General features: G+C 42.5%; 1 protein-coding gene across 4 annotated transcripts in view; it reads right to left on the bottom strand.

The window, feature by feature from the left end:
• Positions 1-82: 82 nt before the first annotated feature.
• Positions 83-25,555, bottom strand: part of ZDHHC3 (zDHHC palmitoyltransferase 3) — a 48,371-nt gene continuing 22,898 nt past the window's right edge. For 3 of the 4 annotated variants that reach the window (XM_028750266.2, XM_028750267.2, XM_077916418.1), the window contains 6 exons: positions 20,596-20,925; positions 18,517-18,641; positions 17,042-17,138; positions 14,604-14,685; positions 12,780-12,910; positions 83-4,763 (listed from right to left, as the gene is read on the bottom strand). In XM_028750266.2, the coding sequence (XP_028606099.2) occupies positions 4,524-4,763; positions 12,780-12,910; positions 14,604-14,685; positions 17,042-17,138; positions 18,517-18,641; positions 20,596-20,901 (981 nt within the window). In that variant the 5' untranslated portion in view covers positions 20,902-20,925 and the 3' untranslated portion in view covers positions 83-4,523. Of the gene's footprint in view, positions 4,764-5,541; positions 7,206-12,779; positions 12,911-14,603; positions 14,686-17,041; positions 17,139-18,516; positions 18,642-20,595; positions 20,926-25,555 lie in introns of those variants that run through there. The other variant, XM_077916419.1, reaches the window with a different exon arrangement.

Here is a 25,555-nt window from a genome sequence, read left to right as displayed (position 1 = left end):
TGTAAGGGAGATAGCTCCTGCCAAAATATTGAATCCCAAATTGCATTTATTCCTCAATTTTTCCTGGTTTTAATTTTAAAAAAAAAGGATGGAAGGGGAAGAATGGAAATCCATTGCTAGAGGGTATATGACCATAGTAGCCAATTCCCATGGGCCAAGGTCCCTTCAAACCCCCACCCCCAATAAAATATTTGAGGGGGCTGAGCCCCTCCACAGTTGCTGGGCGTTGCCATTCAAATGGTGCGCATGCCGTGAGTCTTGTGATGGGTTGTGCAGGGTGGGGCTTACGTGGGGCCCCCAATACAGTCATACCTTGGAAGTCAAACAGAACCTGTTCCACAAGCCTGTTCAACTTCCAAAACCAAAGCACAGCTTCTGATTGGCTGCAGGAAGCTCCTGCAGCCAATCGGAAGCCCTGTCAGACATTCGGCTTCCAAAAACAGTCCGCAAACTGGAACAGTCACTTCCAGGTTTGCGGAGTTTGGGAGCCAAAATGTCCGAGTACCAAGGCATTCGACAACCAAGGTTACGACTGTATTTTATCCAAGTTGGCACCCCTGTGCCAACAGGACAGTTAGACACAGCAGCACCCCTGTCAAAAACTAATAAATGTCACAAGACCTCAGTGGCTTGGATTTACCTTCTACTCAGAGAACACAACCCAGCTCCCTTCACAGAAAAGGGCTCTGTTGCTTTCTCCTTCAATCCTCTGGCAACCACGGGAAGGAGAAATTGTGTGTAATTTGTGTGAGTGGAATTGCTTTCCACTCACGGAGCCCCCGCTTTGGAGCCCAAGCCACTGGGAGCCTGCCTCTTGCTTCATTTACCTTACGCAGGCAGCGTCAAAGCAGAAATCTGCCAGTTGTTAGGCAGTTCTCACTTTAGGCCCTTAGCACTGCAATAGTAACTATTACGATTTAACACTAGTACTTTGGAATGCAAAAAAAAACACACCATGAAAACAACCCCAATCCTGTCAGCAAAGGCACGACATGGGTCCATTTCGAAAAGGCATGTTTTCCCACACCGATGGCGAGCTAAAGAATTTGAGAAATTAGCATTTCCTGAACTGTTCACGGGCAGGAATTCATATTAAAGGCCACACATTATTTTCCTATTTATTCCCCACGCTCAGGACTATTTATTAGGGCAATAAAATTAGAATTTTTGTTAGGCATTTTGCTAATAGGTGCTCTACTGATATCAGTGGAGAGGCTCCTTACAGAAAAATACGGATTACTGAACGGATTGCGATGGTCCCTCTAAGACAACCGGCAAATATGAGCTAGGATCACTGTTGAGTAGCAAGTTGCTATGTTCCCAATATTTATTTTACACTTTAGCCGTCAAACATGGGCAGGCACGAATACATAGCCTGTCCGCAGTGTCAAAGAATTCCTTGTCTTATTCCAATTCAAGAGACTTGTTTTTTTAATGCAACTCCCAGACACAAAAGCCAGGTGAGTTGAAAATTTTGCCATGTAGCAGGAGAGGTTGCCAAGAATCATCATTGCAGATCTATCCATTCTATTTGGCCGATGCTTTTATGCTTCTTAAATCCCGCCAGAAAATAATTCCACACACTTAATAGGCATATAACAATCATGGCCGGCTGTGTTTCTTTTCTTCATTGAGTCCTCAGGTTTGAATTAGGAACTCACATTATGTATTGTGGAATTCCAAATATTTTGACAGCTGCCATTTTGATATATTTATATTTATCAATTTCCATTTATATAACTACAATGCCTCTCTTCCTCCAATTATATAGCTCCATTATCCCTTCTAAAATGATATACTGCTTTAGAATCAAGCAGGTATTTAACTGAAGGCTGGCAAGTTGTAACTTGGACAGTGTGCGGAGGGAGTGAAAGTATAACTGCTCCTAGATTTTCCTTCCCCTTTGTTTGCCTAACTCTCTCAACTGCAACGGAGAAAGAGCCATAGTTCAGCGGCAGAACACATGCCTTGCATGCAGGTTCAATCCCCGGCTCGGCTAGTTTAAAAAGGACCAGGTGATCAGCAAGACCTCTGCCTGAAATCTTGGGAGAGTCCCTGCCAGTCAGAGTTGACAATGTGGGCTAAATGGACCGGTGGTTTGACAGCATCACAGACCCCTGCTCATGTCCTGTAAGGGGTGGGCGGAAGAGTACAGGCAAAAGGGACCGGGGAGGAATGAGCAGGAGTTAAAAAAGGTACGCACGTATATGCTCCCAGTTACGAGATAGCCCTAGCTTAACTTCAACCCCCCCAGTCCCAAAATGGTGGGAATCTCTGAGAGCTTTTCAGTTCCCTTTTTGACACCTGAAAATTAGCTTCCCGTTTTAAAATTAGCTATATTTCGATTATATTTTGTTCTCTATAAAGCTTTAAGTCCTAATACCTTGATTCTCAAACTTAATCCGTTCAACTCCTGAAACCAAGGCGCGGCTTCCGATTGGCTGCACTCAATCGAAAGCTGCGTCGGATGTTTGGCTTCTGAAAAATGTTCGCAAACCCGAACACTTCCCTCCAGGTTTGCGGCATTCGGCAGCCAATTTGTTCAGGAGCCAAGCCGTTCGAGAACCAAGGTACCACTGTAATAGGCTAGGATCCAAAGAGCTACTCCAGGATAGATTGGTTTTTTCTTTAAATGTCACACAGCTCCTTTGATCAGGACGTTCTCCTCCTCATAAGCTACTTTAGAAACTCCCTTCACTTTCAAAAAAGTGGCTTGCTATGCCCTAATAGGCAGTGGGAGCTGACACTTTAAAGGAACACAAAACCCCAAAGCACAGAGAAAAGAACACAGGTTGTTGTTTTTAGATCCTAGCTATACTGAGCTCATCCATCACAGAGCTCTCCCTTTTCCCTCTACAAAAAGACAACAGATAAGGTGCTAAATGGGCTCTCCCAACTGATAAACAACATAAAACGCAAAAATCCCCTTGGTAAATTATTATTTTTTATAGCACCTGGTATTAAAAGGGAAGATCGAAGAAGCCATTTGTCTCTTTCTTAAGTCTTTGCTTCCAGAAACATTCTTGTTCTTAGAAACACTGCATTACATGTATCTTCTCTTGCATGGAGGTCCAGATTCAATAACATTGCAGCACCGGTTGTTCCCAGGCCACTCACTAGGCCCTATAGCTGCAGAGTAACCCTTCTCTGTTTTTATCAGAGATGCTCAGTATCCTCAACACTGAAAGTTAACCCTTTTGAGATACACGAGAATATTCACTCAAGGCTCTGCCATTCAAAGCGATCAGCCAAGTCGCTATGATAAACCAGCCTCACGAACACACTGTACAAAAAGATGTGCTTTGGCCTTCAAGCTTCTACACCAGGCCAGAACCACAAGTGCAACAGTTCTCTTTCAGAGCCAGAGACTCTCTGTGCTGCAAATTACCGTATTTTTCGCTATATAAGACACACCAGACCACAAGACCCACCTAGTTTTTGGAGGAGCAAAACAAGAAAAAAAAATTATGAATCTCAGAAGCCAGAACAGCAAGAGGGATCGCTGCGCAGTGAAAGCAGCAATCCCTCTTGCTGTTCTGGCTTCTGGGATAGCCGCGCAGCCTGCATTCGCTCCATAAGACGCACACACAGTTCCCCTTACTTTTTAGGAGGGAAAAAGTGAGTCTTACAAAGAGCAAAAAATACGGTACTCTTTGAAATAAATGTAGATCAATGGGGCATCTGTAAGTACAGTGGACCCTCCGGATATGAACTTAATTCATTTCGGGGGTCCATCCGTACCAAGAAAAGTCCACATCTAGAGGTTCTGCTACTGTGCATGCGGTGAAACCTGGAAGTATACACTTTCGGTTTTGCTGCACTCGCAATCCGAAAGTTACATTACCCGAAGGTAACGTAACCCAAGGGTCCACTGTCAGTGGTCTAATGCCAGATTCCAAACCACAAAAGACCAACACCCAAAATGTAGTTTTTACAAACTACGTATATATAGCTTAGCTGTACTAATGCTGGTGTTTTTTTTAATGTGCGTGAGGGGGGGGGAGGCTGTTACACCTAATCTTTATAGTTATTCTGCCACCAAAACTGTGGCAAAACCCAACTGTTTATAGCACATTAATACTTCCTGAGGAATCCACTTACATATGTTCAATGGCGTGAGCGGGAATAATGTGGTTTCATTGGTCTCCAAGAGTCCAATACTGGGCTTGGATTTTTGTCCTTGAATCCATTTTCTTGGCCGGTCTTTCACGAGCGCTCACCACCAGATCTGATGGGTAAGTAAGAGTTAAGCTAAGTTTTCGTTATTGCATATTTTTAGGCATGGTCAACTTTGGACAACCCATTAATGTTGTTGTTTTTTTGAGTTACGGAAGTTTGGTTAAAATCCTCATCGCCATCAGTAGGTCACCATCGCAGGAATGTAGCTGTACCTCTTCTTGTCAGGTGAGGTCCTTGGCTAAAGGAACAGGGAAGCCTCGTTGGTTTCATGCGTCACAATCTGTTAAAAAGCTACGGCTCGAGTGCTCGAGTTACAGAAGCAAACGGAGATCTGCAAGGACACCTTATTCGTCTAGCACACCCACAACAACCTCTTGAGGAGAAAGCTGCTCAAAAGCTTCCTGGGCCGCCATCTCAGATGGAGCCACTGTTGCCGTGCCGGCTGGAGGAGCCTTCTTGCAACTCAGGTCTGAAAAAGGATTGAACCACCTGGGTGAAAGATCACCCCCGAAAGCCAGTTTCATCCCTTCCCAGCCGCTGACTTTTTCCCACGTCGGCTCCTGTTTTTTAAGCCGCTCTATGCCCTGCAGAAGAGAAAAGTTTGGGGTTTATTCATCGCCGGCAGTTAAAAACCACAGAACCCGGGACATTGCTAACTAATCACCTGCTAATAACAGCATAAATAGAATTTTCTAGTTAGAGCTGTGAAGACTCCTGAAGATTTTTTTCCCCCTTACAGTGTCCAGGCATAAATAAAAAGGGAAGGAGCAGCTGAAAGGAGCTTGTGAAACTAACCATTGTGATATATTTTTCTCTACTGAGAGAAAAACAGTGTGTATTATACACTAACAGGGCATGACACCCAAAAATGTTTTTTTTAAGATGTTTTTTCTTGAATGTTGCCCAGGGCCGCCCAAAAAGGCCTCAGGCTCAATGCAGGAAGGAACTCTCTTATGAAAGAAAAAAAATGCCCCCTCCGTCTTTCCTAACCGTGAAAAAGCATGCAATTGCTAAAGGCATCTTTCATCCGAATAAATTGCTCTACTTTTAAGCACAGTGAGATCAGCTAATCCACTTTGTGCATTCCTATAGCAACAGAGACACTTCTACACCCAACTGTTGAGCAGCGAAACAGATTTTGTTACAGAAATATCTGCTTACTCATTGAACCAAGTCGGTGAAAACTAGTTTAAATGAGTAGTCGGTGTATGGTTGATTTCAAACATTTTTTTTAAAAGACATGATTTAAACCCAAATTCTGGTACTCAACTTTCTTCCTCCTTGCACCTCCTTGGGTGCACGTGGTTGTTCAAAGATGTTGAACAACAACAACAGCAACAACAATATAAAAAGGCACAGGAACAGTGTTCAGAAAAGGTTTATTGCATTTGTTTCCCATATGGAAGCATTGACAGAATTGAAAAAGATGCAGCATTTACATAGTTTTGAAACGAGACAAGTCTTAGCCTCCTTCACTGATTCCCACCCCGGCTTTGATTCAGTCAAGAGAATTAATTCAGGAGCATAGCTTATTTGCAGTTCTACCATCTTATAGTGCTGGGTTTTGTTTTGTTTTTTTGCAATTACTATGATGGCTCTAATCAGTAGTTTTTTTTTGGATCCAAAATATACAATAAAATCCCTGTCGAGATACCAAAAAAATAATAATTCTACAGACTCAAGTCGTTTCGGGTGTAATCTAGTTAATTCTACTCGCTTTTGTCTTATACAGAATGCCCTCTACTCAAGTCCCCGTTTCCCAGATCTTACTACATACAGAGTTTGCCGTCCACAAAGCCATGACAGAAGGCATGCATGATCCTTTTAACACTTGGCATCTCCCCAATGTAAAATATATAATATGTATAAATATAAAGGAGAACAGACATTTACAGAGATATAAAAAAGGTGGCAATATTTCTTTTAAAAAAAGACAACGCATCTACGGAAACATTCTGTGCTTAGGTTCTCTTTTGGAGCGGCAAGCCTACATACATATGAACACTGTTGAATCCCTCCTTTTATTTTTATTTTCCAAAACAAAGACAGACATCATCTTGCTATTCTATACATTGAAATAAAGATTTCTCCCTCCTCCAGTCGTAAGGCATCAAAACCCACACACGCCGACAAAAACCTTCCGCCGTTTAGCCCAGGAACCAGGGAGAGGATGGAACCAAACAGCGTAAAAAAATGGAAAAAAGGGGGGAGGAGATGGAATCCTTTCTGTAGCTTCCCAAAGTACGGTAATGTCGGCAATACGTTTGAGACATTAAAAGCTAGGCAATTTTGTTATTAACGGACCTTTTGACAGGCTCGGACTTTTGTTCTTCCAACTTTCGGTTCTTAGCGAGGCTTAAAAGCTCAGGGTGGGGGTGGAAGGGAATATCGCAACACAAAGAGACCCCCAAAGCCCACCGAAAGTGTCAGCTGCCATCCCAAAGTCCATAATTTGTTACGCAACGAGATGGCACTGTTGGCACAGACTGTCACTCGGGTGCCAGTCAGGGTGTGTAAAGACTGGAGGTGGGCGCCAAGAAAAGAGAGACCCCCCCTTTTCCATTAGTTATGTCATACAGAAAGCAGACAGGAAACCAAAACAGACCCATCAAGTTAACAGGTTAAAAAAGGAAAGAAAAAAAAGCTTTAGCCACCAGAGACAAAGAATGACCGAAAAGTTCTCTTTTTTTAGTTGTTTTTAGACTACAGGGTGCTTTTTTTTTTTTTGTCTTTTCTCTGCCATCGTCAGCCATTTAATAGGCGTTTTTTTTTCCTTTAAAAAAATTCGTTTGAAACATTCATGTAGAATAACAGTAGTGCTGTAAATGTGGTTTTTGTGTTTTAGTGGAAATGCTGTTCATGGATTCTTAGACCACATATTGATAGGGGTCTGTTTTTCCTTGATCAGGAGTGGCAAATGGGCTAAGCCAAACTATAGAGAACGGGTGGCCAAATACTGCTTTCATGTTCATCCATTTTGTTTTTTTAGCCCATCTTCTCTCTTCTTTTTTCAACTGTTCTATTCCCTGAAAACAGAAACATGACATTTTCAGTCAGGAACTTTAACTCGGTAGTTCCGGTTTCGGGGGAAAAGGGTCCCTACCCTTTTATCAAATGGCTGCAGCAGGAAAATAACCAATTCCCTGAACACTCCCCACTTTGTGAGTTTGCAAAAGGAGAGAAAAAGAACGAACACAATCCAGCAGCAAATTTATGAACAAAGAGGAAGTCATAGAACGTGTTATGAAAGTTTTGGGAAGTCTCCAAATAAAAGCATTGGATATGGGAGCCAAAAAGGTTTGTGCAAATGGTTAATCCCTCCAGCCACTTACAAGTTCTCCACAAGGAAGTTCAAGAAATGCCCGCTTTTTAAGCCCCACTGAATCTTCTGACTAGTAAGCTACAGGCTGTGTCAGCAGGGAAAAAGAGTTGCAGGATAAAGACGGTGCATATATCAAAGTGAAAAAAGGTACCCCATTAGTTTAGGAACGGTTAGGGGGAGAGCAAACTGAGACGCTTCCGATAACACATCATTTGTTTGCTGACCACTTGCATGTTAGCGTTTGCAATCACGACTCCAAATCTGAAATAACACCGGCACGGAGTGTAGAGTTGAACACTGGGAGATGAATCGGTTTTCCAAAATACAGCGCTACCTTGGTTCTCAAACGCTTTGGTACTCAAACAACTTGGAACCCAAGCACTGCAAACCCGGAAATAAGTGTTATGTTTTGAGTGTTATGCTTCTGATTTGAGTGCCACGCTTCCAATTTGAGCACCATGCTGAGGTCTACCTGTTTTTGCTATTTATTTTGCGTTTTTGTGGCTTGTTTTGTTTTGTTTTTGTGCCTCTGTGGAACCCAGTTCAGCTACTGATTGATGGATTGTGTGACTGTGGTACGTTGTTTATTGCTTTCATTTTATGGATCAATGGTCTTGTTAGAAAGTAAAATTCATGTTAAATTTCTGTTTTAGGGGTTTCTAAAAGCCTGGAACAGATTAATCCATTTTGCATTACTTTCTATGGGAAAGCACGCCTTGGTTTTGGAACGCTTTGGTTTTGGAACGGACTTCTGGAACGGATTATGTTTGAGAACCAAGGTATCACTGTATGCCGTGTCAAAGATTTGAGGCCCGTTTTTCACACTGACATTTAGAAAGGTAGGAAGGACAGAGTGCAATGAAATGAGAAACTCTAGGGAGAACCAAGTCACAGAGCCAAAGGAATACCACTCACAAGACCACTCACAATACGAGGCCAAACACAGAGGAGCTACAGTTGTCACATTTATCAAAATGGGGACCTGGAAATATATTGGAATCTTGGGTACAAGCCAGAAGGGATCATGAGATAACAGGTGTTAATTATGCAGAAAACCTGTCATGGTGGTTAAGTGTACACACTGTGGCAAATAAAATATTCCTATATTTCTAAATATTTCTACGCACGCACACACACAAAAATGACTGTGCCTAAAAATAGCCATGCAAGCCAAGGAGAGATAAGGTGATCCTTGATTTAAATTGTTCAGCAGTGAATGGCTCTCATCTGAGCAATGAGCAATTTCAAGCCACTTGAAGAGAAACTAAAACAGTATCAAATTCATCATATGCACTCCAGAAGAGAATTGCCTAGAAAGTCCCCTACAGTCAAATGCATTTCCAGAAGCAGCCATTCCTCAAAAAAGGGGGGTGGAGATCAGTTAAAAAGGAAGTTGAAGGGGAGAGTCGGGAAGCCCAAAAATTGCTTTATAGCCGCTATAAAAAATGATCCAACAGAACATAAACTCCAATATAGGCAGGCATCAACTGATGGGTGCTTCTGGAACGCTTCAAAAACTTATTTGCTCAGGCTTTTCCAGGTCATTAATGCCTGATTCCTGTAGTTTATATTCATATTTGACTGAAAGGTTTTTATAGATGTTTTATGATTTGGGGGAGAGATTAGTACAGTGGTGCCCCGCAAGACGAATGCCTTGCAAGATGGAAAACCCGCTAGACGAAAGGGTTTTCCGTTTCTGAGTTGCTTCGCAAGACGATTTTCCCTATGGGCTTGCTTCGCAAGACGAAAACGTCTTGCGAGTCTTGCAATTTCCCCCCTGCTTCCCCCCCCTTTTTCTAAGCCGCTAAGCCGCTAATAGCCTTTTAGCAGCTTAGCCGCTAATCCTTTAATAGCCGCTAAGCCGCTAAACCGCTAATCCGCTTAGCCGCTAATAGGGTTGCTTCGCAAGACGAAAAAACCGCTAGACGAAGAGAATCGCGGAACGGATTTTTTTCGTCTTGCAAGGCACCACTGTACTCGCTGGGGTCTTTTTGTGGCCCTTCCTGGAGTCAAAGGCAGTACAGAAAATTGGTTCAATCAATAAATACATCAGAATTGGTATGAATACAAAAAGAGCTGCCAATGTGTTTCTTTAATGAAACAGAAATCTTGCTAAACTGAAGGAAATGGGTGGGTGGGGGGAAACAGCTCTGGCAAAATGCAGAAATCGCTAAGGCATAGAGAGAAGAGATGTGAGGAACAAATTGCTGGAGGCACAGACGCAGCTAAATATTTCTTTAAGAAATATCATAGGCGAGGAGTCAGGGAGATGGCAGGACCTCTGGATAATATATAAAAGGGTCATCTGAAGGAGGACCTGGCGACAGCAGAGAGCCAGACAGATTAATTTCATCTGCTTACACCGCAGAAGATGTCAGAGATGCCAACATCTGACGCATCCGAGAACTCAAACCGAGAAAGGCAATGTGTTTCAACTAACAATAGCTGGGTCTGGGTGACATTCATATGCAAATGTAAAATTGCTCATCTAAATATCTACTTACAAAATCAACCTCATCACCAACAAATATAACACTTTTTTTTTTAAGGGAGAGATTCGGAGGCAAATTGGGGTAACGGCAGACTCATCAGCCTAATTTCTGAGCCAGGTAAGATAAAATTATGGAGCGTATCGAAGAATAAGCCTCGCTGAGAATGAAGTAGCACGGCTTCTGGAAAGGCAACTTCTGCCTTAACAATATTTTAAGAATCTTTTGAGTCTCAACAGGTGTGTGAGCCAGGTAGATACTGAATGCATTCAGTTGTAACAGCAAAACATGATTTACTGTTATGAACACCTATAAACTTGGGCCTGCACACACCCTTCTATCCTATGGCATTCAAACAGAGGAGGAATTCGGAACTTCTGCTTGCAGCAAACCTAGTAAACTGTGGTTTACGCAAAGCAGGATTAGACCTCAGTTTGAAATCCTGGCTTTGCCTTGATGCTTGTGAAGGCAAAGTACTGTTTGCCATCATGCCTGGAAGCATAACTTGAGCTTTTAACGAAGTTTGGCAGGATGCACTGAGGATGGTGGAATCTAAAGCAGAATGGAGAAGTTTTGGAGCATCTCTCCAAACTGGGTGATGAGCAACAAAAGGGCCAAACAATATTCAAGGAACTGCAAAGTGATGCTGGGGGCCAAAAAAAGACCCCAAAGTCTAACTTCATATTTACATCGGTGGGATCTGAATTTACATGCAACTACCCAGAAAAGAGATCTTGTAGTTCTGGAGGACTATGCATAGAAAACAACAGCTTATCATGTAGTAAAATACAGTTGTACCTTGGTTCTTGAACGGAATCAGTTTCAGAAGTCCGTTCGACTTCTGAAAATGTTCGAAAACCAAGGCGTGGCTTATGATGGGCTGCGGGAGCTTCCTGCACACAATCGGAAGCCGCGTCGGACGTTCAGCTTCCAAAAAAAGTTCACAAACCGGAACACTCACTTCCGGGTTAGCAGCATTCAGGAGCCAAAACGTTTGAGCCCCAAGGTGTTCAAAAACCAAGGTACAACTCTCTCTCTCTCTCTCTCTCTCTCTCTCTCTGTGTGTGTTGCCAGCAATTTGTCAAGATTTACGTTAAGCCATTCTAAAGCTGACCACATATATGAGCATCTATATTCAAAATGCGAGTTGTAACTTTTCTAGATGCAATGTTCTTAGGGCCCGAGTACCTTATGGACTGACTTCTGCATGGACCTTTCCATGTATGAAGATCTCCCTCCAATGTGCTTCTCCATGTCATTCCCTCTACACACATACACATGAGACGAGGCCTTCTCTGCTATGGCATCATGGCTTTGGAATGCCTTCCCCAGGGAAACTGACCGGCTATTGAATCTGACGTCTCTTTGGCACCAGTGAACAACTTTGTTTTGCTCAAGTCATTTAATACCTTTTAGAACTGTGGAGCTCTTAGCCTTCTGCTTGCTGCCATCAGTAAGTAATTTGCCATTTTTATACAGAATCGTTTTGTTGAGTTTTAACTCCTGCCCGCTGCTGCTGGAGTTTTGCATGCTGTTCTGTTATCGAGCTTCTGGCACCTACTGAAGACTCTTATATTCCAGCAGACATTTTAATTGAAGTTTAATTTTGCAGGTTTTTTTACTGTCTCCTTGTAAACCACTTAGAGCCAATGGTAGTCAAGTAGTATATAAATAGTCTGAATAAATAAGAGCACCCAATTAAAATTTTGTAGCGACAACAAATGTGAGTGACATTGGAAGCAGTGACTACCGTATTTTTTGCTCTATAAGATGCACCTGACCATAAGACACACCTAGTTTTTAGAGAAGGAAAACAAGAAAAAAAATATTCTGAACGAAACAGTGGATGTATGATTTTTGTGGTTCATGCTGTGGCCACAGACATGTGATTTGACGATGAGTTTGGGGTAGCCCAATGCAAAAATCCTGAGGATCCATGTGGATCCGTGCTTTGTAACCACATTTTAAGTGGGGAGGGAAGGAAAAACACTGAAGGGACAAGGAGCACGTGTGGGGTGTGTGGGCAAGGAGCTTTTCAGCGAGCGGCGGGAAGGTAAACGGTGTTTCCGTGCGCTGCTCTGGTTCGCCAGAAGCGGCTTAGTCATGCTGGCCACATGACCTGTACGCCGGCTCCATTGGCCAGTAAAGTGAGATGAGAGCCGCAACCCCAGAGTCGGTCACGACTGGACCTAATAGTCAGGGGTCCCTTTACCTTTACCTTATGGTCCAACTAAATATAGTCTTAACAATTTGCATGTTTCCCATCTAATTGGATGATGAATATAGTTATTTAGGATACAGCTCCCCTGCAGGCCCCAGTCAAGCTGCTCATGAATAAAAACGGCTTTCTACCATGTATCTCATATTGTCTTTGCATGTCAAGGTGTGAACAATAATAAGAGACAATAGGTTATACCCAATGAAGTTCTGCTTAGTGTAGACCCACTGGTATAGTTATGTCATGTTTATTAATGTCAATGGGTTTACTCTGAGTAGAACTGACTTTTGCTACAACCCAGTGAAAACTGGGAATTTGGAAATACAGAAGCCGTTAAGATACCAGACTGTTGTGTGAGATTCTAGTCTATTTGGTGGAGTGAAAGAAACCTGCAAGGCGAATCCGATTACCATTCATAAAATACTTTTACACCTGCCTGCCTGCCTGGGGAACACACTCACCAAAGTGAGAAAAGCATTTTTCTTTAAAGCGGCATTCATGTCATAGAATAAAGCAAATTCACGAGCTGTACGGAATCGGGGATGGGAGCAAGAGATCAGGACGCACTCACCGTTTCATCAGTGCAGATGGAGTGTACCTGCGTTCCAAACATTACAGACGTGAAGATTAGAAAGAGGAGAGCCTCAAAGCACAAGAGGATAAGAAGGATCACTGTCGTCGGTGGAGAGAAAGAACTGCACTCTGCAAAAACAAAGCGTGATACGGTATTCCAGGCAGAAGCAGGAGCCAATGGATGTTGTTATAGTACAGGTAACTCCCTGTTTAGGTGCATCCGAATGACAGCGCCGGACCCGGAAGTAGCCTGTAGCCTTTATGACATCACAAAGATGCCATGAAAAGGGACGGAACAGGGCGGGGCAGATATAGGTGTGTGGGGGTCTGCAACGGAATCCTTGTGCGAAATGGGAATTATCTGTACAGTTGTAACTTGGTTTTCGAATTTAATCTGTTCTGGGAGTCTGTTTGATTCCCGGAGCAGTTTGAAAACCAAGGTGCAGATTCTGATTGGCTGCAGGACTGTCCTGCAGCCAACTGGAAGCCGCACCCGATGTTTGGCTTCTGAAAATCGGAACAATCACTTCCGGTTTTCTATCGTTCGGGAGCTAAAACGTTCAAGTTCAAAGGTGTTCGGCTTCCGAGGTTCCACTGAATTCAGAGTGACTTACAAGTAAGAAATAATGCAATACACAAAACAATAGACTAGAGAAATATATATTTTCAACCCATCATAAAAGCCTGCAATAAAAATAGTTAAGAACAGAAATGAGTCTTAAAAGCCTGTCATTTGTATTTCAGTCAAGTTAGAATTGGAAATTCAGCTTTGTCAAAACCTCAGCTTTCAGTTTCTTAAAAATAAATGCTTCTGGCTCTTTTGTTCTGATTATTTGAATGCACAAAGCATGGTGAAATCTCAGTAGCAAAAGTTTGTTTCTGTTTTTTGGGGGGTAGGGGGGATATGAGCAGAAAGCTGGCAGCCAGAGACATCATTTCAGCATGTAGCTCTTTGCAGGAGCTTAAGCAAAACAGATATAGAGCGTACAATTTATACACTTCCTAGAAGGTTCCAGTATAAATTGTACAGATTTTGGGCTGCACTTAAGCTTTAAGCATTGTGCACTAAATGGAGGCATGGTATGATATATATATATATATATATATTATATAGGTACCTGTTCAACTGCCAAAGTTAGAACACACTACACTTTTGTGGAAAGGATGTGAGAAATTTAGGCAAGTGTTATTTTTATTGATCTGAAGACATTTTTAAGGGAAGTAGCTGTGTTGGTCTCTTGCAACATGAACAAAAAAGTATTGTGGCACCCTAAAGACTACCCAAATTCATAGCATCTGGATTCCTCTTCTAATCAAGCATCGCCCTTCTGCGTCCCTCCCCATCCCCTCCTCTTCCTCCTCTCTCAGGCCGCCTCCTCAGCTGCTGCCGCCTCCGGCTTCCCCTGGCAGCGCGGTGGAAGTCTCATAAGAGAGAGGCTGCCCGCCCGCCCGCCACCACCCGTCTCCTCATGACGCGCCCCTGAGGGGGAAAAGGGAGAGACGGAGACGTGGCAGCTCGTGCGTGCGCGCTCTCACGTGGCGGAGGACCCCGAGCCACTGCTTCCCTCCCGAGCCGGGCGAGCATGAAACCCGGGAAATTTAAGGGATATCATCAGTAAGGGACAGCAGCGGGACACGGCGCTGGGATAAGGGATTTTCCCGCCAAATAAGGGACGGTTGACAGCTATGGTCTGGATACCATCCTGATTTGGCAAATCCTGCACAAAGCAACTTTGTGGATCGGGGGCACGAAGCAATTTGCTAGCTTGAAAAGAATCGGGTCCAGTTCACAAGAAAGCATGGCATTTGTCAATATACTCACTTGTCCAGTCTTCTTCAAAGCAATACAGGAAGTGAAATCCAACCATGATCAGGGCATGCAGGGAAATAAGTGCTATATACATCTGAAACACAATAGGATTTTGAACTATGAAGACACACAGACTTCAAGGCGCATTTTTGCATGCCCCAAATTTGTTTGCCAGTTTTAAGCTGAAGCCGAAATCAAAGACATGGCATTCAGGACAGATAAATATATTCAAGCTCACATGCTTATAGAGATAGCCTTATCCTCAACCTCATCTCCTAAATTACTTCAGCCAAAGAATTAACAGGCCAAGCTATATCCAGTGGAAAAATACCTGGAGTAAACTGACTGAACAAGAGGTCTATTCTTCTCTAACAATACTGAATTATGAGATAACGGCAAGGGTAAGAGGGGATCTATTCTTCCATGCCATAATAGCAGGGTGTCCCCCCCCCCAAAGCCTGGTCAAACCCTTTGGAAATATGATGGTTTATCAAGCAAGCAAAATAATCTGTAGAAGATAGACTTGATTTAAATCATTATTATTTTTTACAGAAAGAGTCATTCTTGCTGGTATAATCTTAATATTTACAACCAGATGAAGGTTTCATTTTTGGAATAATATTTTTTTTCAGAGTAGTTTTTACAGTTTACTTCCTTGACATCTCATGGAAGGGCGTTCCACAGGGTGGGCGCCACCACTGAGAAGGCCCTCCCTGGTTCCCTGTAACCTCACTTCTCGCAGGGAAGGAACCGCCAGAAGGCCCTTGGAGCTGGACCTCAGTGTCCGGGCTGAACAATGGGGATGGAGACGCTCCTTCAGGTATACTGGGCTGAGGCCATTTAGGGCTTTAAAGGTCAACACCAACACTTATTGTGCTTGGAAATGCACTGGGAGCCAATGTAGGTCTTTCAGGACCAGTGTTATATGGTCTCGGTGGCCACTCCCAGCCACCAGTCTAGCTGCCACATTCTGGATTAGTTGTAGTTTCTGGGTCACCTTCAAAGGTAGCCCCATGTAGAGCGCATTGTAAAGAGCGGGCCAAAATCAGGGTTCGATATTAGCAGGGTGCTAGGTGCATTTTGCACCTGAAGATTCTCCATTTTCGAGCACCTCAAAAAATCTGGGTGCCGTTTTTTGTGCCTGGCTGACACTTGAGGATTTCTGAAATGTATGTGATTTGAGGCCTTGAAGTATACGTTAAGAATAAACAATACACTGGTACCTCAGGTTACATACACTTCAGGTTACATACGCTTCAGGTTACAGACTCCGCTAACCCAGAAATAGTACTTCGGGTTAAGAACTTTGATTCAGGATGAGAACAGAAATTGTGCTCCGGCGGCGCAGTGGCAGCAGGAGGCCCCATTAGCTAAAGTGGCGCTTCAGATTAAGAACAGTTTCAGGTTAAGAACAGACCTCTGGAACGAATTAAGTACTTAACCTGAGGTACCACTGTATGTTAAGGAGTTTAACAATAAAGAGTAGAGTGTTTTGAAAACTCAAGTACGGTACCAATATTTTTATTGTAAACACCAGATTAAACGTGTCAATTTTTCTGCTAAAAATGTGGTATTAACAATGTGTCACTTATTTGAATGCATATTCGTTCATGCTCATCAAATTAATAAATAAAAAGTGTTGCCCACACACACCCCAGTTGTGACTAGACATTTTTTTGCCCCCCCAACCCAGGTCCTAAAAGCCATTTTGCTCCTAGCTTTTCCATCCCGGGTTCTAACATCGGCCAAAATTCCTCCACAACGATGTGAGAGACTGATAAAGACATACAGAAAAACATTACTTCAAACTATTGCTGCTAAAGGTGGTTCTACAAGCTATTTAATCGTAAGGAGAACTTAGTTTTTTTCATTCTGGTAAGAGCCGTGTTGGTCTGATGCAGTCAAAATAAATAAATAAAAACTTAATAAATTAAAAAAATGTCCAGTAGCACCTTAGAGACCAGTTAAATTTGTTTTGGGTTTAAGCTTTCGTGTGCATGCACACTTCTTCAAATACACAAACAAACATGCACACTTCTGCAGATATAGAACAAACATTCCTGCTAAGGAATGGATAATTGTTATTATGTCCTGATATGTAAAATCACAGAATTCAAAGAGGGTATACCTTCTTTTTCACGTGTGTGTGTGTGTGTGTGTACACACATATATATGTACATAAATATACATATATCTATGTGTGTTGCCCACCACTGTGAAATCTGATCCAATCCAAGATGGGATGCTTTAAATAGGTAATAATGGATACCTTTGCCAGTTTGCTTTTATCCTTTTAAACTACTTTGCCCCGGACATTTTGCAGTGTTAACAATCCATTACTTTCCCATAAGAATTGCAGTGTAATTATACTGATAACCACAGAAGTCCCACTTGACGTTTCAAGGCCCCTTTATGAATTCCAGGAAAAATCCACACAATGAACTACTTACTGTAAACAGTACAAAGTACTTCTGGTTGTTCTCTCCCACGCAGTTGTTAACCCATGGGCAGTGGTGATCCATTTTCCGTATACACCTCTTGCAAACACTAAAAGAGAAATGCACACTGTAAATCGAATGCACACGGAAAATCCTTGTGGACTTGTAAAAGGGTAAATGAGTATTGGGAAATGATCCATAATGAAGGAAGAAAAAAGTGTTTAAAAGTACTTTCCCAAAAAAACCCAGTCCTTTCTGTCGGGGATAATTCAGACTGAAATTCCCAGGTGTCAAAAATGGTTATTATGTATGCTACTACTGCGGCCTGTGTTTCGTTAGCCCAAAAATAGAAAACGAGCGAGGTCCCAACTAAAGAATGGCAACTTAAGCTGACAGAATATGCACAACTCGCAGACTTAACATATAGAATAAGAGAACAAGAAGAACATACATTTAAAGAAGATTGGAAAACGTTTACTGAATATATGGGAAATAATTGTGTACTGCTGAAAACGATGGAAGCATTAAGATAAATTCAACAGTGCAAACAAGTTTTGATGCATGCAGTAATGGAATACTGAATGGTATAGTTTTTGTAAAATATGCACGGATTTATGATGTGTAAAATGAACCATGGAAAGAGAAGAAGGGAAGTCACTGATATCTTAAGGATGTAAAAATGAGTGCTTTACAGTGGTACCTCGGGTTACATACACTTCAGGTTACATACGCTTCAGGTTACAGACTCCGCTAACCCAGAAATAGTGCTTCAGGTTAAGAACCTTGCTTCAGGATGAGAACAGAAATCGTGCTCCGGCAGCACGGCAGCAGCAGGAGGCCCCATTAGCTAAAGTGGTGCTTCAGGTTAAGAACAGTTTCAGGTTAAGTACGGACCTCCGGAACGAATTAAGTACTTAACCCGAGGTACGACTGTAAATTGTAAAACAGAAAACTTAATAAAATTATACAGTCGTACCTTGGTTTTCGAACAGCTTAGTTCTCAAACGTTTTGGCTCCCGAATGTTGCAAACCCAGAAGTCACTGTTCCGGTTTGTGAACTATTTTCAGAAGCCAAATGTCCGAGAGGGCTTCCACGGCTTCTGATTGGCTGCGGGAGCTTCCTGCAGCCAATCAGAAGCCGTGCTTTGGTTTTTGAATGTTTTGGAAGTCAAACTGACTTCCAGAACGGGTTCCGTTCGACTTCCAAGGTACAACAGTATATAAATCAAAAGTGGAATCCCATCCGCTTCAAAGACCCATGTTTTCTCCAGACACCAGATCGCAATAGAACTATTTCCACTTGGCCAAAAGCTTGAGGTCACAAAGAGCCGAAATGCAGCCAAGGTGCAAATGAAAGATGGAAATGTGCTTGCATCACAATAATGACAGGTACAACCCGCCCTATATTGGATTACTGCAGATTTAATGCATCAAGCCATCCCGCTCATCATCATAAGTAAACCATAAACGAAAGAATGTGCCCGTACCTGCAGTGATGCGCTCTGTCAGGTTTGATGCTACAGCATTTTGGACACTTGTAAACTACTTGCCCCGGCTTCAGCTGCAAACTTTCTATGAACTCTTTTGTGGCGTTACCTTTGGGGACTGCACCCTGCAAACGAAAATATAAGGGTTTCGGAGCGCTTTCGGTCACTATCAGGGGGAAAAACCTCAATAGGCCCCATCACAGAACTGCTGATTACACAGGGTAAGTCAAACTTCGCTCTCCTAGGTACATCAACAGAGTTTTGTTGAAATGGTATTCAACACCAGTGCAAATGTTTTGAGAAGTTAAAAAATACAGGCCCTTCACTCTCCCCTCCAGGGTTGGCACAGCCAGCCTCGAACTCTGCCATTAACTATAGTTTCCCATTACAGTGGGGCCTTGGTTCTCAAACGCCTTGGTACTCAAACAACTTGGAACCCAAACACTGCAAACCCGGAAGTAAGTGTTCCGGTTTGCGAACTTTTTTTGGAAGCTGAACGTGCTCCGTTTTGAAGGTTACACTTCCAATTTGAGTGCCATACTTCCGTTTTGGGTGTTACACTGAGGTCTGTCTGTTTTTGCTATTTATTTTGCGTTTTTGTAGCTCTTTTTTTTTTTTTTTTTGTGACTGTGTGGAACCCAGTTCACCTACCGATTGATTGATTGATTGATTGATTGTGTGACTGCAGTACATTGTTTATTGCTTTCATTTTATGGATCCATGGTCTCGTTCGATAGTAAAATCCATGTTAAATTCATGTTTTAGGGGTTGTTCTGTTTTGCATTACTTTCTATGGCAAAGCGCGCCTTGGTTTTGGAATGTTTTGCTTTTGGAACGGACTTCCGGAAGAGATTAAGTTTGAGAACCAGGGTACCACTGTACGTCCAAACTGGGTAACTCTGGTTAACGACTTCAGAGCAAGGCAGGAAACTAAGACAACTTCAAACCATGGCTTCTTATTCTGAAGCCATCAGCCACACTTTCCCCGTTCAAGTGTAATGGGAAGCTATAGTTAATGGAAGCCCTGTTCATTTGAAATGTGAAACAATACAGGGTTAGAGGGAAGACCATGGATTTGTATGCCTCTTTCGAGGTCGGCTAGAACTCCAAATAAAAGTTTAGGAAAACGAAAACAGACCCACCCATTTTGCTAGACTGGGAGATTCCCACCTATGTCATCTGTTACAAATTTGCAAGCTGAACAGATAACATTTGGGCAATAATCCAGATAAGAACATAAGTCAAGACTTACACGCAAAGGGGAAAGCTGCTTTTTCCTGAAAATTTCAATCTCGCAGCCCTCTGAAGAGCTGAAAGCTTGAAAAAGTACTTTAGACAGGACGACAGTTCAAATACACTTGGATAAAACTTGGGCGTCCTTCAATAGCCACTAGCCAGTGCTAACACAAACGCTTTTATTCAGATTAGATTTTAGTCGTGGTGGAACTTTCCCAAAGAAACAGGAATGCAAGACAGGCTTTCCCCAGCTTTTCATGCCACAACATGTCAGCAACGTTGCACATACTACTGAAGAGAAAGAAAAAGGACAGACTTCTTTTCCATCCTCCTTCATCTTATTCAAATGATGCTTTATTGCCACTCCATCGCTTCTCTTAATCACGACCCCAGTATTATGATCTGCCCCACCCCCACAAAAATGCATATAAAGGGACAATGCTTCAAATAAATCAAGTTCTTCCCACTCATGGGGACAGGTTGGTAGAAACCCAGACGCTTTATCAATACAGTGGAACCTTGGTTCTCAAACTTAATCTGTTCGACTCCCGAAACCGTTCAGAAACCAAGGCACGGCTTCTGATTGGCTGCAGGAGCTTCCTCCACTCAAGCGGAAGCCGCGTCGGATGTTCAGCTTCCGAGAAACGTTCAAAAACCAGAACACTTACTTCCGGGTTTTCGGTGTTGATTTGTTCGTCAACTAAGCTGTTTGAGAACCAATGTTCCAGTGTATCGTGTTTGCGTGTGTTCAACAGGTTCTAGAATATTTAGTCCCTAAATCACCCTCAAAAGAACAAGAGAACTAGCTAGCAGCCGGTTAATATATTCCGAGAGGAAACTTACTGGATCTGTTACCATAGCTCTCATGTGTGAAGCCAGAGCCAAGAACGCCAATGTGTTGAAAACTATGGCGTTGATCACGCTGTAAATATAGTCTCTGGAGGGAAGCAGCATCACAAGGATGACCACAAAGTCGGCATAGAAGACCAGGAACCAAGTGACGACCGCACAGGCAATACCACAGCCATCACGGATAAACCACATTGTTCCCGAGGAACCGCGGCTGGGAGGTGGAACGCACTGGTCCGGTTGAAGGTATTCCGGTTTCCTCTCAATATCCCTGCATCGGTGGATTGGAGTAATCATCATAGGCTATAATGTCCATTCTTGGATCTGGAAAAAAGATTAAAAATAAATAACGGTCTTTTGTCTCGTGAACTTCGTCAAAGGGGATCGCCTCTAGGTCATGCAATTCTCATGAGGGAACTCTTAAAGGGAGATTCATTGGGTGGCCCGTTTAAAAAAACAAAAAGGTGGTGATTTATTGAATTTATTTAATATACCGCCCTATACCCGGTGGTCTTAGGGTGGTTCACAGAATAACATCAAGATATAAAACCACAAAATACCTAATAAAAATAAAAACAACAACCCAATGTTATGTACGTGACACTTCACAACCAAACACATTTTGGCATGATGCATTAACATTAAAATTAATATGAATAAATTTGAGTATTTATATATATATCCCATTTTGGACTGATTCTTTTTTAAGTTTAAAAGATCAATATTGCACAGGGATATAAGGGGAAATTGTTAATGAAACTTGAGTTCATCTACGAATGCTACAAGCACCTACTATTCTACCACACATGCTAGAAGGACTTGTAATTTCCAAACCACAAATGGCTCATTTTCATTGTAGAGGCTGATGGCGACAAGTTTTATTTTACAGTATAGGCACAATTGAGATGAGTTCTCAGGCTGTTTGGATACGCAAGTGGAATCCATAAAGAAATGTTCCATGTTGTATTACACACAGAGAGACACGCAAAACTATATCCACATACAGAATCAGTTCCTGAGAACATTCTAAAAATTCAAATGAGGAATTCTATTCCTTAATATGGGTTATATGTAATTAATGACAATCTCATTGCAAAACCGTGAGTTGATTATTCTAATTATCACTGTTCAGATTGAGCAAACACATAAATGCAAATTGCTCAAGGTCCACAAATTAAAAACCAGTTGAACAGAGCATGGGCTACATTATGCACAAGTAAGTATTCTGCATTTACTACCATTACAGAAGGCCGGGAGGGAATGGTTACCAAGAGGATCTTTATTTTTAGCTGGAATAGGTTGGGTTTTTGTGTTTTGTTTTTAATCAATTTCCAACAAAATATGACTAGGACACTAGTGAAAACAAATCTACTGCATGAGGAAGAAAGTTGCTGAATTACTGAAATACCTATTTCTGCATTATTTTGGCATCTTAACTATGACAAAAGAATTTACATTCTGTGAAGAGACTCTTCTGTGCTACAGCTTCACACTAGTTTTCAATGTGTTAATCATATTCAAGACTTAAATTGTGAAAAGCCCTAGAAATCCAGTAACCTCCCTTCTACCCACCACTTTAAACATTCAATGGATTTTTTTTTTAAACCTGCAATTTCCAATTGCCAATGGGGAAAACATTTAAATACAGCAATTCTTTCTTCTCTGGCAATCACTCCTAGCTGAGGAAGATTGTCTTCCATAAACATGGTTTTAACAATGAGTCTGTAAGGGACTGTGGAGGCCAATTCTGGATCCACATGCCCTTCCACAGTGAGGACATAGGTTTCTGGGCAGGAATTGATCATGGTGAGGGTTTGCCAAGCATGCCTTCCTCTTAGCGCGCTTCTCCCTTGCGCCCTGAATTCAAGTGTCTTCAAAGCCCACGACACCTTTGGTAAAGGCTGTTCTCCAACTGGAGCACTCGCAGGTGTTTCCCAATTCTTGGCGTTTATACTGCATTTTTAAAAATTTGCCTTGAGACAGTCTTTAAACCTCTTTTGTTGACCACCAGCATTACGCTTTCCATTTTTAAGTTCGGAATAGTTGCTTTGGAAGGCGATCATCAGGCATCCGCACACAACATGACCAGTCCAACGAAGCTGATGTTGAAGAATCATTGCTTTGACACTGGTGATCGTTGCTTCTTTACAAGATTCCCGACAGCTTTGCTCACAAGGGTCATAGGAACGTGCAAGCCCACTCACCATGACCAGGTGATGATCCAGCGAGTGAGACTCAGCAATTAAACAAGATTATCACTGACTTACATATATGGATGTGAGAGCTGGACCATAAAGAAGGCTGATCGCCGAAGAATTGATGCTTTTGAATTCTGGTGCTGGAGGAGAGTCTTGAGAGTCCCATGGACTGCAGGAAGATCAAACCTATCCATTCTTAAGGAAATCAGCCCTGAGTGCTCACTGGAAGGACAGATCCTGAAGCTGAGGCTCCAAGACTTTGGCCACCTCATGAGAAGAGAAGACTCCCTGGAAAAGACCCTGATGTTGGGAAAGATGGAGGGCACAAGGAGAAGGGGACGACAGAGGACGAGATGGTTGGACAGTGTTCTCAAAGCTACCAGCATGAGTTTGACCAAACTGCAGGAGGCAGTGGAAGACAGGAGTGCCTGGCGTGCTCTGGTCCATGGGGTCACAAAGAGTCGGACATGACTAAACGACTAAACAACAACAACAACAAATCACTGACTTCCGTTCAGAATCTGCGATACGGATGGTAATGTTGCTAACAGCTTTACAGACTTGTGTTGCCCCCCCCCCACCTCCCCATACTCGGCAAATGTCCGAATGCTGAGAATTAAAGATCAAAACACTCCACCTTTACAGCCCGCCACGGATGGCAACGCTTAGTCTGCAGTGACAACCACAGCGATGGCAGCTTCCTATTCTTAAAGCCTACCAGAACTACATTTGCCTCCATCCCAGGGTGGATAAAAATGAATGACTTTTTATTATTTTAAAATAAGAATTGGATTTTATTTTTTTTATTCAAATCGGGTTTTTAAAAATAAAATGCTTTTGGAGGAAAAATCTTTGTAAAGATTTTCTATTTAAGTTACACTATAGTTCAATGGCTATTCATCAGGAAATAAGGATTTGTTTTTAAGTATGTAGCATGAGGCTTTGTATGCAATGTTTGGAATATTTTGGTAAATGAATTCCATTAATCCATTCACAATGTCACGCTCTTCCAGAGGTTTCTCAAAGATTATTTGGGGCAGTTTTTCTAACGAGAAGATATTATCACAGATGCTTGTTTTTGCAGTTCTCAAAAGTGTGAACTTGTGTCTGCAGAGATAACATGCCTTTTCTTCACAGGAAAAATGTTATAAAATAAACATACAGAGTGGAGGAAAAACCTTAATCCCATTGTTCCTCTGCAAGTTTATATACACAGAATCTATTTTAGTTAAATAAATTGTTTAAATTGTTATTAAGGAAATGATTCTTTTTCTCCTTCCAATAAAGTACAGCAGAAAAGTTGCCCAAATATAAACAGTTAACTTAATAAACCTCACAATAATTTCATAATTATCGGTCTATGTGTTTCTAATAGTACAACCAAATCAGTATTTTTTTATATAACTGTAAAAACTACTCTGAAAATTTATTATTCCAAAAAATGAAACCTTCATCTGGCTGTAAATATTAAGATTATACCAGCAAGACTGAGCCTTTCTGTAAAAAAATGATTTGAATCAAGTCTTACTGACTAGTGATTTAAATCAATTTGATTTAAATCAAATCCATCCTGCTCCATCCTCTCAGCAATAGCCACCAAGCCTCCAGGAATCCAGGAGGACTCCCTGATCCTGAATGGGGAAACTGTGCCCCTGAAGGACCAGGTGCGCAGCCTGGGAGTCATTTTGGACTCACAGCTGTCCATGGAGGCGCAGGTCAATTCTGTGTCCAGGGCAGCTGTTTATCAGCTCCATCTGGTACACAGGCTGAGACCCTACCTGCCCACAGACTGTCTCGCCAGAGTGGTGCATGCTCTGGTTACCTCTCGCTTGGACTACTGCAATGCACTCTACGTGGGGCTACCATTGAAGGTGACTCGGAAACTGCAATTAATCCAGAATGCGGCACCTAGACTGGTGACTGGGAGAGGCTGCCGAGACCATATCACACCAGTCCTGAAAGATCTTCATTGGCTCCCAGTACGTTTCCGAGCACAATTCAAAGTGTTGGTGCTGACCGTTAAAGCCCTAAATGGCCTCGGTCCAGTATACCTGAAGGAGCGTCTCCACCCACATCATCCAGCCAACTGATGTCCAGCGCTGAGGGCCTTCTGGCGGTTCCCTCACTGCAAGAAGCAAGGTTACAGGGAACCAGGCAGAGGGCCTTCTCGGTAGTGGCACCTGCCCTGTAGAACGCCCTCCCAGCAGATGTCAAGGCAATAAACAACTATTTTACTTTTAAAAGACAACTGAAGGCAGCCCTGTTTAGGGAAGTTTTTAACGTTTGACGCTGTATTGTTTTTAATATTCGTTTGGAAGCCGCCCAGAGTGGCTGGGGAAACCCAGCCAGATGGGCGGGGTATAAATAATAAATTATTATCATCATCATCATCATCATCATTATTGCTCTAAATCAGCCTTCCCCAACCTTGGCTCCTCTGGTTGTTGCTTGACCAAAACACCCATAACCCCCTACCACTGACCATGTTGGCTGTGAGCTGCACTTCAAGAACATCTGGGAAAGCCAAGGTTGGGAAAAGGTGTCTCCAGTCTCTTGTCTGGAGACTCCAAAGCTATAAACCTAACAATTAGGAAATCATCTACCAAGCCAATGAAGGGAGCTGGGGCTCTTTCCCCAAAACCTCCCCAACCTGTTTGACCAGGTTCAACACTGGGGGAAAATGCCGTAGGTGTGGATAAGCGAAGTGCCTTCAAACCACTGTTTCAAACTCTTGCCTGCTTTTAGCCTTACAGCGC

The sequence above is a fragment of the Podarcis muralis genome, chromosome 12 (genome assembly GCF_964188315.1).
Source record: "Podarcis muralis chromosome 12, rPodMur119.hap1.1, whole genome shotgun sequence".
Classification (NCBI taxonomy): Eukaryota; Metazoa; Chordata; class Lepidosauria; order Squamata; family Lacertidae; genus Podarcis; species Podarcis muralis.
This window is presented reverse-complemented; position numbering and strand designations above follow the sequence as displayed.